Source organism: Trichomycterus rosablanca, chromosome 13 (assembly GCF_030014385.1).
Source record: "Trichomycterus rosablanca isolate fTriRos1 chromosome 13, fTriRos1.hap1, whole genome shotgun sequence".
NCBI lineage: Eukaryota > Metazoa > Chordata > Actinopteri > Siluriformes > Trichomycteridae > Trichomycterus > Trichomycterus rosablanca.
Genome location: NC_086000.1, coordinates 3344105 through 3358568, shown reverse-complemented (window position 1 = coordinate 3358568; position 14464 = coordinate 3344105). Strand labels below are relative to the sequence as shown.

At 40.9% G+C, this 14464-nt stretch overlaps 2 protein-coding genes across 2 annotated transcripts in view; one reads left to right on the top strand and one right to left on the bottom strand.

Moving 5' to 3' along the window:
* The window catches only part of cnksr1 (connector enhancer of kinase suppressor of Ras 1), a 28520-nt gene extending 21658 nt beyond the window's left edge, over positions 1–6862 (top strand). Inside the window, exons 18-21 of the mRNA XM_063007800.1 lie at positions 523–596; positions 1314–1416; positions 3402–3580; positions 4418–6862. Coding sequence (XP_062863870.1) covers positions 523–596; positions 1314–1416; positions 3402–3580; positions 4418–4753 — 692 coding nt within the window. The 3' untranslated portion in view covers positions 4754–6862. The remainder of the gene's footprint in view (positions 1–522; positions 597–1313; positions 1417–3401; positions 3581–4417) is intronic.
* Positions 6863–9617: 2755 nt separating this feature from the next.
* Positions 9618–10528, bottom strand: cldn23l (claudin 23-like). The gene has a single exon (XM_063008041.1). The coding sequence runs from the start codon at positions 10475–10477 to the stop codon at positions 9788–9790; it is 690 nt and encodes a 229-aa protein (XP_062864111.1). The 5' UTR covers positions 10478–10528; the 3' UTR covers positions 9618–9787.
* Between the last annotated feature and the right edge of the window lie 3936 nt (positions 10529–14464).

The window sequence follows — 14464 nt, the reverse complement described above, 5'->3', positions numbered from 1 at the left end:
AACCATTTATACACTCATGTTCCTTTCTAACTTGAGAACTGATGCACTATATGGTCGAAAGTATGTGGACACCTGAACGTGACCTTGTTGGGGATCTGTGAGGACTATATACAAGGCTATATAAGGCTTTTCAAAAGTTCAAGAGTTCCAGTTCATCCAAAAGGTGGGGATGAGATCAGGGTTCAGTGTAGGCCAGTGGAGTCCCTTAACACCAAACCTGTCAAACCAGAGTTAAAAGCATATAATTCATTTTATATAATTATTTTGTACACCTGTTAGAAGTGGGTGTGGCCAAACACCTGAACAAAACAGGGGTATTTGTGGTGTTTATTGGCAATTTGGACATCCTCCCTCAGGAAGGTGGGGTCCTACAGTGAATCTCACGACATACTTAACCTCCCTTAGACATGCTTAGCTAGGATGGACTCAAACCCAAGTTTTAAACTACAGCTTTAATTACACATGACTAGATGGTGAATTTTGTTAATTGTAAATAAAACACGATGATGTTTGTATTGACAGAGTGCTACAGCGAGACTGAATCAGAAGAAGATGGATCAGACTCACCACGTCTAGTAAAGAAGAAAGGGTCAACGGTACGGATCCAACCCCAAACACACACACACACAAAGGTTCATGATATTTTATGCTCACTTACAAAGAAGAGCAGAGACCCAATGGTGGCTCGGTGGGTAGCACTGTCGCCTCACAGCAAGAAGGTCCTGGGTTCAATCCCCAGGCGGTCTGGGTCCTTTTTGTGCGGAGTTTGCATGTTCTCCCCGTGTCTGTGTGGGTTTCCTCCGGGAGCTCCGGTTTCCTCCCATGGTCTAAAAACATGCAGTCAGGTTGTTTGGAGACACTGAATTACCCTATAGGTGAATGTGTGTGTGTGTATTTATTTGTATCTGCCCTGCGATGGACTGGCACCCCGTCCAGGGTATTACTGTGTGCCTTGCACCCATTGAAAAGCTGGGATAGGCTCTAGCACATTTTTTTGGTGAAAATGGGCCATTGTGAACAGTATTCACAGGCATATTCAACTAATGTTAATATCTTTATGTTATATTTGAAGTGTTATTAAAGTGTTAATTATTTTAGCAATGCATGTGTAACGTAGTTAACAGTATTAGCGTTTATTTAATGCGTGTATATGTATAGTATTGTGTGTAGCTGTGCTTGCTAATGATATATATCAGTATTATTGTTTGATTAAAGTGCAAGTAGTTTTATTTTTACTACAGACAGTGATGTTGTGGTGTCATGTATGCTTGGAATATACTTTTATTTGAATTCGTTTTATATTTTTGTGGTAGAAATCCCAGTTTAATACGCTTCCCCGAACTCTGGGCAGAAAAACCAAACTAGCAGGAGGAGGCGCAGTCACCACTTCACCAGCAGGTGGTGCTAAAGCTACAGGTACAAACTGTAAAGCGTCAGATCTGTTCTATTTTCACTAGGTCGGAGTTAAATGAGTTATATAAGTATAAGTATTTATTTTGGGAGTGTAATTATACCCAGGCACATGTTCAAATGTGAGCTCAAGCTCCTGCTTTTAAGTTTCTTTTTGATTATCAAGTGATGTTTACATTTACATTAACATTACACTTAGAAAAGTGCTTCCGTAGTGAACATTACCTTACTCTAGTTTAAAAAGACAACAGTACAAGGATACAAATCTCCTGAAAACCCTGTTAGAATCAAAGGTGTTTTTATATGCAAGAGATAAATAAGAGCATAAGTAGGTGCATGTCAACCTAAGTGCTTAGTAAAGAGGTGATGAAGGTTTTTAATCGTGAAGACGTTTAATTTTGAAGACAGCGAGAGACTCAGATGTTCGGACAGACAAGGGAAGTTTGTTCCACCACTTGGATCAAGTCGAGCGAGGCTAGTGGCTCGGAGGTTGCATGGTAGCTTGGTGCTGGTCCATTTTTGGCTATGTAGGCGAGCATCAGTGCACCAGCAGCTACAGGAAGCCAGTGAAGAGAACGCAGCAGTGAGGTGATGTGGCAGTGTTTAGGTTGGTTAAAAACCAGGCGAGCAGCTGCATTTTGGGTGAATTGCAAGGGTTTAATAGTGGACATGGGAGCACCTGTCAGAAAGGGAGTTGCAGTAGTCCAACTGTGAGATTACCAGTGACTACTAGAATCTGAGTGAAATGGCCGAATCTTCTTGATGTTGTAGAGGAGGAACCAGCACGATCTTGTCATGTTGGCTACATGAGGAGAGAAGGTCAGCTGGTTATCCAGGACAACACCAGGGTTTTGTACATGATGTTTGATTTTTTTTTTCTTTTTAAAGATCCTGTATATCAACATAGCAAAACCCAGACAAAACATTATTAGGTGTCTGAAGGCTGTTTGGCGGAAATCTCATGCAAGCGCATTAGATAAGATAAACCTGGTAATTCTTGAAGGGAAATTATTTTGTTGTGAAGTGCAGCACATGTGTAAAACAGGTAGAAAGAACAAATAACACACTTTAAGTACAAAAATCTGCCCTTCATTTATTACAGGCCTTCTGTAAATCAGCGGTCCCTAACCTTTTTTGCACCACGGACTGGTTTAATATAAGACCCGCCGGGGCAGGAGGATTTAAAATAACGAGTGCATAACAATACTACTCACCAATGATGGAACGTCAGTGGGAACCTTAAGCTTTTTTTTCGCTGCAGCAAGGCGCGCCCACATTTTAGCAGTTTAGTTTGCTTGTGGGCTTAATTGTTTGGTATCATGTGTCAAACGCCTCAAGAGGATCAGACGGATATTATTAAAAGAGAATCCGTTTTTTTTTTAATCTGTCTGTGTGGCCCGTTTGAATGACCCACGGACGCCCGGTGGTTGGGGACCGCTGCTGTGAATGACAAAATCTGCTGGGTCAAAGTTATGAATGTGGGAACTTTAGTTATTCATTTGCTGGTGCATTAAACTCATATAATGTTGTTTAATTTTGCAGCATAGCCCCCAAATTTCTCATTAGTGATGACTGACTAAAGCCAGTCATGTCATTACTGACTAAAGCCAGTGACTTCTTTGAGCACTGAGTTATCTCTAAGTTTAGTTAGTTTGACCTGTAACAGGAATAAATAAACAAGCCTACAAAGCTCTGTATAGATCTTAATTAGGAAAGTCCTATTGGGAATGACCACTTGTAAGCATGAAATACAAAGTATTTCCCCCGTAGTTAATTACAAGTCGAGTTCAGTCAAGCCTGTTTTAATGATTGTAGGCATAGAGGCTGATCAATAAGCCACTGCTTGTGCTTTGTCTTTGTCCATGTGATTTGCAACAAACTTCCTTTGAGAATTTGTCTGCCACTTTTCGAGCACAGCGTGCCAGTGATGGTCAGAGAGGCAAAAAATTATTTGGATTATGATTGATCGTGTCCATCTGTCCACCTCTCAGGAACTGTGGATGAGATGGGGGAGCTGTTCAACAAGTTGAAGGAGGGAGGCGTATCTCTGATCGGTCAGAACCAGCCCACCACACACGACCAGCTTCGCCGGTCCTTCATCCGACGAAACAAAAACCCGGTCATCAATGAAAAGATCCACACGCTCCGAGCACTCCAGAGCACACTCAAGGTGAGACGCATACACTGTATATATTTACATAACCTGAATAAGATGGTAAAGAATCATAATCTAAATTATTTGAAAAATATTTATTTGAAAGTGCAGCTGCAGTATGTGCCTGCAACCTGTCTAAAATGATCTAATTTATTAACTAAATTAATTATATTTGCATATAAATTCACTTAGAGGCACTCGGGTGCAGCAGTTCAATACATTAGCCAGTCACCACCAAGACTCAATGTGCTACTGACCTGGCTGGGCCTGAGGTAGGGGAGACAGAATAGCAACAGCGACTCCTATTGTCTGGTCAAGGCACTGGCTTGATTGGCGGAGAAATACAAACTAAAGGCCAAATATAAAATTCTAGTAAATAGTTCAAGCCTCACCACTGCCAGGTTGCCACTGTTGGGCCCTTGAGCAAGGCCCTTAACCCTCAGTTGCGTAGACAACAGTCACAGTACTGTAAGTCGCTTTGGATGAAAAGCGTCTGCTAAATGCTGAAAATGTAAATGTAATTTACATTTACATTTTCAGCATTTAGCAGACGCCTTTATCCAAAGCGACTTACATTACAGTTACAGTATACAGTCTGAGCAACTGAGGGTTAAGGGCCTTGCTCAAGGACCCAACAGCCGCAACCTAGCAGTGGTAAGGCTTGAACCAGCAACCTTTGGATTACTAGTCCTGTGCCTTAACCACTAGGCTACAGCTTGCCCTATAATAAGGGGTCAGTGGACAGGCGAATATACCCCCCTCGGATGTGATAGAGGTCCCCAGTAGCTAAATTAAAGTTAGTAAAATAGGATAATAGTTTGATTTTAACATTGACTGGTATGTGTCTTCCAGGCGAAAGAGGCGGAGCTTCAACTCATCAACAAACTTCTGGAAGAATCAGATCTGACCCCCATGAAATACCGCGAGTGGAAGCAGCTCAACGACGATCTTCACCATGAGATCGAGAAAGGCGTCGTGGAGAAGAAAGATGAACAAGATACGTCACAGGTGAAGGCGGCCCCTGCTGGTGAGAGCGGGGCGTGCGGCTTGTGCCTGAGCGACGGCGAGCAGTTAGTGGACGCTGAGACACCGAACAATGGAGAACGTTCACCCGCACCTACAGTCTTGACATCTACAGACACTGAAAGAGCCAAGAGCAGCTCCTCGGATAGTTACTTCTACATCTGATCGGTCCAGGCCTCGTTTTAGAACTGCTAATGACGTTCAGAGCTTGTTCTTACAAGAGATAATTAATGTTAGTGTTGCTAAGCAACCTTGATGGTTTTTAGACCGACTGTCTAGCTAGCTAGTCACAGTGGCTGATTTTTATTGTATTTTATTGTTATTGTTTTTAAAGAAACTCCAAATACGGGTAAAGAATCTCTTCATTATTAATGGATTTACCCTCTCCAATGGACGTCCTTTTCATCTGGGCTGTTGTTGTATATAAATACGCTTGTAAAATGTTTATTGATTAATTGAGATGATAAGTACAGTAGTGTGAGGAGAAAAAAAAAACGATTTCTTCATTCCTGATTGCAAATTTCGAACAAATTATGATATAACAACAGGAACTTGAGCAAAAACTAAACAAAGGAACTAATTTAACATCCTTATGATCACATTCAATCAATATGGCTTTTAATTTAACTGAATTTATTGAACAGCCACTCTGAGGTCGCTCTAAGACTCCACCTAACCACAGTGAGAGCCATTACTTCAAAATGACGGGAACTTGGAACAGTGTTTATGTAGTTTAGGGACAAAAGGGACTGGCGACAGCTAGCTAAGCCTCAGTTAAGGTCAGGAAACTAGTCACGAGGAAACTAGTCATAAAGAGGCTCCTACTAACCAAAGGAAACATCAGTGCCTTATAGAGAATAGCAACAGTGTCTTGACAGAGCAACAGTTACTCCTACTGTCTGGTCAAGGCTTTAGTCCTTTAATTATGGCTTACTGGATCTATCTGGAGCTCTGTTCCAATACGAACACCAAACAGGATAGTGCTTTTAGAGCTTGGTCTCCAAACAGAACACTGGATCCGAAGCTTTAAACCATGGTCAATCCCAGGTGGGACACTGGATCTTTAGTCCTCAACAGACTTCAAATGGGACACTGGATCTTTAATCTTGAGCAGACTATCTAGAACTTCAGTCCACAACAGACTTCAAATGGGACACTGGATCTAGAACTTCAGTCCTCAACAGACTTCAAATGGGACACTGGATCTAGAACTTCAGTCCTCAACAGACTTCAAATGGGACACTGGATCTAGAACTTCAGTCCTCAACAGACTTCAAATGGGACACTGGATCTAGAACTTCAGTCCTCAACAGACTTCAAGTGGGACACTGGATCTAGAACTTCAGTCCTCAACAGACTTCAAGTGGGACACTGGATCTAGAACTTCAGTCCTCAACAGACTTCAAATGGGACACTGGATCTAGAACTTCAGTCCTCAACAGACTTCAAATGGGACACTGGATCTAGAACTTCAGTCCTCAACAGACTTTAAGTGGGACACTGGATCTAGAACTTCAGTCCTCAACAGACTTCAAATGGGACACTGGATCTAGAACTTCAGTCCTCAACAGACTTCAAATGGGACACTGGATCTAGAACTTCAGTCCTCAACAGACTTCAAATGGGACACTGGATCTAGAACTTCAGTCCTCAACAGACTTCAAATGGGACACTGGATCTAGAACTTCAGTCCTCAACAGACTTCAAATGGGACACTGGATCTAGAACTTCAGTCCTCAACAGACTTCAAATGGGACACTGGATCTAGAACTTCAGTCCTCAACAGACTTCAAATGGGACACTGGATTTAGAACTTCAGTCCACAACAGACTCAGAATAGGATGGTGGTTCTGAAACCCCCAGAACAAAAAAAAACTAAATTAATTTTTTAATAAAAAGTGGAACTTGATGATTTGGATACGAGCTGCTAATTTATTTTTCTTTAAATAGTATTATAGAAGCTCCTTTTGAAACAGAAATATGTTTTTCTTTGATGTAAATACAATGAAATATTTGTTTAGATAAACAGAACATAAAAGATATTAAAATACCTTTTTAAAAAAGTGTTTTTATTATCTGATTTTACTCAGCATGTTTGGACTGCACGTTGTTAGACGCAACGATAGAAAATAAATAGAACAAGTGTCAACAATTTTGAATTATATTCACCAGCGTGCGGGGCTCCTACAGTTGGGGGTCTAAGAGATCAAAGTATTTGTGTATTCAGGCATTGTACACTTTATTGTTAATAAAATGTCTGCATGTTGTTATAAATGCTTCAAACGGGTTTGGGTTTCTATAAAGTCTATAAAGAAGTGCTATCATTTCATTTTCTGATGTCTGTCTGAAGCTAAATGATTCTTTCCATTGATGAATGGTGCAGATGGAGGCTGAGGAACATCTGGACTACAGGCAGGAACTGAACACCTACAACGTGCACCAATGTGGTAAGCATAGCTAATAAAGCTGTGTATAATGGTGATACCTTATGAACTGGTAACTCTGGTAACCACTAAAGCAGTGATTCTTAAACTTTTAGACCAAGAACCAACCCTGATTAAATCAAGACCTCCAAGTTCCACCCTGGTCTTGCTTCTGTACCACCTTCTGGAGAACCTTCTAGTAGGCCTTTCTCAAGAGTTTGTATGTGTAAGAAAATAACTGAAGTTACTGTTGCAAGAAGTAGACTACAAATCAAGACCTCCAAGCACCACCTATAGGTCGTCTTACAGAAATAGACCACACCCATGTAGGTGTATCAGGTCTGTATGTACGGTAAGCACTTGGACTAAAACCACGTATGTTCAGGATCTGGTCTTGGTTCTGTATTACCTTCTGGAGAACAATAAGACACTGTGATGTGTCAATTGTCTTTGATCTGTATTCAATTAAAATCAGTAAAAACACTGGATCTTCAGTCCACAACAGATTTTAGGTGGGACACTGGATCTAGAACTTCAGTTCACTAAAGATTCCAAACAGGATGGTGGTTCTTAAGGCTTTGTTGTATATACACTTCATACTGCTCGACACACTTGCAAATTGGACTGCAGGCAGGCCAGACTAGCACCCACTCACTCATTGGGTACATTTTCCATGCAATTACTGAGCGCAGTGCAGTAACACGCCTGGGACAGGATGCCAGTCCATTTAGAGCCCTTGGTCGTTCGCTTGATAAGTCTGTAGACGCCCTATGGGCCGACAGCACCACTGGAGATTCAATCCCAGGATTCCAGCAGTAGTGGAATCTATATAAATATCTAAATAAGTATTATATTAAATATAAGCTTCCAACTTTCATCAAAGTTTGACTGTGATGTGCCCCTGTGCTCCAAGCAGCTTTATAAAAACATGGTTTGATGAGTGTGGCAGAACCCCTGCATTACTGAACACATTTGGGATGAATGGTTTGCACTGAAATAATAGAGACAATGCATAAACAGTTCACCAGCAGGTTTTTGTCCTTTATTAAATAAAGCATTAGGAAACAGTTTTTCACTTATGAAAAGCCGTACAAATATGAATACATTCTGTTTTATGCAATACATTCAACAGCAAAAAGTGCATTTGTTAACATTCAGTGTACACACACACACACACACACACACACGGATTCCTCTTACTGAGCGGTACTGCTTGCTTACCACTGAACAGTTCACGAATCAGTCTATGATCTACTCTAATATACAACAGACTAGAAAAATACATATAAATACATATTATATATATTTTACATACTTTACAAGAAATCATAGACCTTATTCTATATGTTGCAATAACATACAGATATTTTATTATTTTTTTATATTTAATTTATTTTGTGGGGTTTTTTTTGGGGGGAAAATAAGTAAACACATTTTCTCCTGGTAACAAACTGCTGTGCATTTTAATAAACGAATACTGTTTATTTTAAAGCATAATGGTAATATTATATGATAAATTTGACTAAATTAATAGAAAGTGTTGCTTTAATGTGAACGCTGAAGTTTCATTTATGTGCACGATGTGGTATTAGGCCGTGTGTCCTAACGTTTGCGTAAGACTGTTTTAAATCTAAATTTTGATATTTACATTTACATTTTTAGCATTTAGCGGATGCCTATTGGATAATCCAGCGACTTACAGTTGTGACAGCACACAGTCTAAGCAATTAAGGGTTAAGTGTCTTGCTCAAGGGCCCAACAGCTAGGCTACAGCTGCCCTATAAAATCTAAACCATGAAAATGTAAGTTTATACTGTTGCATTGGTTCTTGGGAGTACGCATTGGTATAAACTGAGGCGACAGTGCTACCCACTTAGCCACCATGTAATAGCGTACTGTAACACTACTCACACTTGGCTCATGTGTCACAGGTTGATTTGTGAGATCATAAAATTAGACGCCCATTGGCTTTACGGTAGCATGTTGTGGTTACTGTGAACAGTCATAACTTGATGCCTTTATGCAAATTTTGCCAATTTAACAGCACTTTACTTAGTGTATACTTAATGACACCTCACAGGATGAGCTTGGTGTGGAGGAACCCCCGATAAATACCTTTGTTTTGAGTGGACTATACATTAATGTCTATGGGTTTGGAATGGAATGTCCAGCAAGCTCATGGTCATCGGTATTATGTACACCAAAGATCAGTTTAATGTAAATGTGTGCATATGTTATTAACAGTCAAATATTTGCTACTAGCAGTGGGCAGTGGTGGTGCTCCAAAAAGGCTTCATCAAAAGGCTGTCATTTTTTATAAATCTAAACTAGCATTTTTGCTATTTTTACATTCATACAAGTTGATTCTAGATCTGGGCTGGAATGTATTAAAGTATCCAAGAATTAATAGAATAGGAAAAAAAGGGGTCATATTTTCTTAAAAGATCTGCAGTCAGACTGCTTACACTTCAAGGACTGGAGTCTCAAAACTTTTATATGACAGCCATTGTAAAAGACTTACGACCTTTTAATGTAGGACTACACTGCGACAGGAAGAAGCGTGGTACATTGTGAGGAGTTCAACACTGCTTAAAGCATTGACAGACTTTATTGAACTCCTCAAGTTGCCCTGGTTGGGCTTTTGTGACCCTCTTATATGATTCAAGAATTACCCGGCCTTCACTTGACCTTTCTTTTGAGAAATGAATTGAATACTTGCTGATCCTCCTTGGCTTTAATTCTGTAGACTTGGTGACCCAACGTTATACAGCAACGTCTAGCAGCTCACCTCGTAAGGGGTTTCAACCATTCCTATGTGCGCCTGTTTAGGGCGAGCTGGGCACTTTGGGCGTCCGACGCCGTACAACAATGCCAGCCCTCCAACCGTCTGCACCCATGCACCAACCCACCCGAAATAGAGCGATCCAGCCGGGTGCAGGGTCAGACTGGGCAGCCTGTGCGCTTCAAGCCCTCGAAAGTCATCCATATTTGATACGAGCTCCACGCCTAGGTCGGGAAGGTAATGTGTATAGATGGCGACTGCCACCAGGCTGAGCATGCCTGCCAGCGCCACCAGAAGTCCACCCACTCCGGCTACGTTCCTGAGCGGCGTGTCCGTCCAGCACCGGGCGCCGACACACGCCAACAGGATCCCGGTGCCGCACAGAAACAGCGAGGCAAGCACCAGCTCTCTGGTGGAGCGGACGTGTGGGTCGTCTTGGTACGGCCCAGATACGGCCCAGCACTCCCGGAGTTCCGAGTGCGCCACCTGCAGGCAGCTCTCCCAAAGGCCGTCCGAGCGGAGGAGGAGAAGTTCGGCGTTTCGGGCTCCACCTGCGCCCACATTGGCTCCGCCCAGCCGGGCTTGACCCTCTCGCCACTGGGGTGTGATGGCCGCTGTGAACAGCAGGACCAATCCCAGAGGAGCGAACACAATGCCGATCACTAGCGAGGTGGGCGTGTTCATCGTAGATGTAGTTATGTCAGAAACAAAATGGAAGGTCGGGGTCAGACAAAGGGTTTTCAGTTTCCGGTCATCGTCTGGTCAAGGCTGAAAGACAATAAGTGCAGAATGACTAAAATCGGTGAGGAATTTGCATTGTGGAACACCCACAGTTGAACACGCTGATGCAGACATGAAATGAAGAGTAATTAATAATGAAACAAGCCCCGTGTTTGATAGACTGGCGACCTATCCAAGACGTTTCCCACCCTTTGCCCAGTGAATGGTACCCACCGTGACCCCGAATAGGATAATGCGGTGCTAAAACAGACCATGAATGAATGAATAATTAAATAAATTTGACAAATCAGGAATCACTCACACTGCAGAATCGTTCCAGAAGTTTCCGGCATCGAAATCTATACAAATACGTCCAAAAAACCACGAATAAAATCAGAGCAAATTGTCGCTTCTTTTCTTCTCCGAGCACAAACACGGAATGGCTCCAAACATCACTGTTACTCCTGGCAACCGGCAGACTGGAGGTGAATGTCTGTCTGTTGCTAAGAGACGGTAACCTAGACGATCCTAGACGATGGCTGCGGGCTGGCTTCGCGTTTTGTATTGATCTTCGCTGCAAGTGTGTGTGCATGTGTGTGTCCATACTGGTCAGAACTTTATAAGTTGGGACGGTCCGTCCGATTGACCTTGATATTATTCAGTAAAAGGAGAGCACTGGCTGAATTTTTAAACAGACACATGGACGTTTAAAGCCAAGGTCATCATGCTAAAGAAAAATAATAGACTATACACCGACCAGGCATAATATTATAACCACTGACGGGTGAAGTGAATAACACTGATTATCTCTTCATCACGGCACCTGTTAGTGGGGGGGATATATTAGACAGCAAGTGAACATTTTATCCTCAAAGCTGATGTTAGAAGAGTGACAAGGGCCAAATTGTGATGGCTAGATGACTGGGTCAGAGCATCTCCAAAACTGCAGCTCTTGTGGGGTGTTCCCGGTCTGCAGTGGTCAGTATCTAAAAAAAAGTGGTCCAAAACTGGCGACAGGGTCGCTCATTGATGCACGTGGGGAGTGAAGGCTGACCCATGTGATCCGACCCAACAGACGAGCTGCTCTAACATCTTGGTGGCAGATACCACAGTACACCTTCAGGGGTCTAGTGGAGTCCATGCCTTGATGGGTCAGGGGGACCAACACAATATTATGTTATGCCTTATGAGTTCGAGGCCTTATTAGAATCCTCTCTACTGAGGCAGCTGCCCAGGTAGGCAGTAGGCAGCAAGGCAGCTCACTAGGTTTCCATTGTATATTCTATATACCAGTATGTGGACATAGGTGTTTCAACTACACCCATTGCTAACAGGAATATAAAATCAGCTCTTTAAAATAGATTGGTTAGGTACTGTGGTTAAGGTACTGGACTAGAAATCAGAGGGCAACCAACTTGCCACTGTTGGGCCCCTGAGCAAGGCCCTTAACCCTCATAAATGTAAGTCGCTGAGGATAAAAGCGTCTGCTGTTTTACAGGTTCATTGTCCTGACCTCAACCATACCAAATACCCTTGAGATTAATTCAAACACTTGAGTACTAGCCTGGCTTTCATATCCAACATTACTGACCTTACCAATGCTCTTTTGACTGAATGGGCACAAATTCCAAATGAGTAGAGGCTGTTATAGCCGTAAAAGAGGACGCCACTACATATTAGGAGAAAAACTTATGGATTTTCTGTACATCATTAGTTTTATTTGAATGATAAATGATGTGGATAGATAATGATGGACAGAGAGATAGAGCTGAGAAAGTAATGTTATTACTGCTCATCCGTAATGCAATTATTTCTTTATTTAATGAGCCGCGTCTCCAGACTTAAATTAAGATAAAATTGGAGTCAGTGTGATGGTTGGTGGCTTTCGAGTTCAGAGTTGAGCTACAAATCCTTCACTTACTTTAAACACAGAACAAAAATCTGCACTGTATTTCTTGACAATTAGTTTAGCTGATATTTGTTTGTAAGGCCATGTAAAGCTTGCTTGACTGTGGACTTTCACCCATATATTTCTGCAGCTTACATCTGACAATGCAATCATGAATAGATCGATCTTGTCTAGTATTAGTACTAGTGTTCCATGTACTTTGCAGTGGGCGCAGTCAAAGTAGTCCTGCTGCTAGAATGACATACACAGATCAGCCAGAACATTAAAACCACCTCCTGGTTTCTACACTCACCGTCCATTTTATCAGCTCCACTTACCATACAGAAGCACTTTGTAGCTCTACAATTACTGACTGTAGTCCATCTGTTTCTCTGCATGATTTTATTTTAGCCTGTTTTCACTCTGTTCTTCAATGGTCAGGACCCCCACAGGACCACCACAGAGCAGGTATTATTTGGGTGGTGGATCATTCTCAGCACTGCAGTGACACTGACATGGTGGTGGTGTGTTAGTGTGTGTTGTGCTGGTATGAGTGGATCAGACACAGCAGCGCTGCTGGAGTTTTTAAACACCTCACTGTCACTGCTGGACTGAGAATAGTCCACCAACCAAAAATATCCAGCCAACAACCTCTGATTGTAAGTTAGACGGTGGTTAAACACATTAATGCACATGTGCAAACGTTCTCTAAACGCTATCTGAGTTTTCTAAAAGTTTTCATTGTTCAGATATCTACCTACCATTTTTACCGATTATTAAATTTGTTTGGAATTCATTGACTGCAAAACAAATGAAGACACGTCCATTATTTTTAAAAACTCACCTACGGACAAATATTTCCTCAGATAACTTCTGTATTAGACCGGCAGAGGAGAGATTCATGGTGCTGAGGAACATGCAGCACGTCTTTAACCCTTTAATCATCTCAACAAGAACTCAACTTATCCAACTTATTATGAATGATTTTTCAGCTGTTAGCTTCAAGTTAGAAATGGTGTTTTCTTAAAGTAAGAATACCAATATTTTTTTGTTTAACACGTGCCATTCAGTGAGTAGATACAGCCAAAAAAAGATTATTTAAATACAGCTTATTTTACTCAAATATTTTGATTTAAAATAATGGTTGAACAGATCATTAAAGGGTTAAAAGTGCCACACGTTGTTAAACTCTCTTGAGTTTTGCTTTAAATTAATTATGCCAAATTAATTTTTTTGTTATTGAAATATACTACCCAAATAAAAAATGGGACAGTATAGAAAATGCAAATAAAATAGATGCAGTGTTTCTTACATTTACATCGACTCACATTCTAAAAACGTTGGAACAAGAACATTTAGGGCTAGTAATAAATTAAAACAACTAAATAATGACGTGATTTTAAACAGGTGATGTGAACAGTTAATTATGATCATGAATTGGCACAAATCATGTTCAGATGAAAGGAAGAAAAAAGGTTAATTGTTAAGGTGGTTTACTGGATTAAAAAACAATCTTTATATTTAAATGACCGCTTCCATTTATACTAAAAGCATTTACTTTTACTTCTACTTTTAATACTTAAGTACATTTAATATCAAATTACTTTTGATACTTAAGTACATTAAACATCAGATACATTTAGACTTTTACTCAAGTAATATTCTAAAAGGTGACTTTTACTTCTATCAAAGTAAATTTCTGGTTAGATACTTGTACTTTTACTCAAGTATGGCCTTTATACATCACTGATAATCTATAGCGTTATTTAAACAAATCTAATATTGAATGCCACATTAGCTTGGGAATTATGTGCAATGCAGCCGAATTGTGTTTGTACTTGATTTATGTTGGCAAATGGAAGCAATAATAACTGTATAACCATAGCAATAATGCTAACATGGGTTCCTTAAGGGAAAATATTAAATAATGAAGCTTTAATTCCTTTATATTGTCAGTGTGAGACTAAGCAGATCAACAACAAAGACACAATAATCCTGGAGCTACAGTAATTATTCACGCATGCCTGTGTATGCATGGACGAGTATATAAAGGTGTCTTCAAA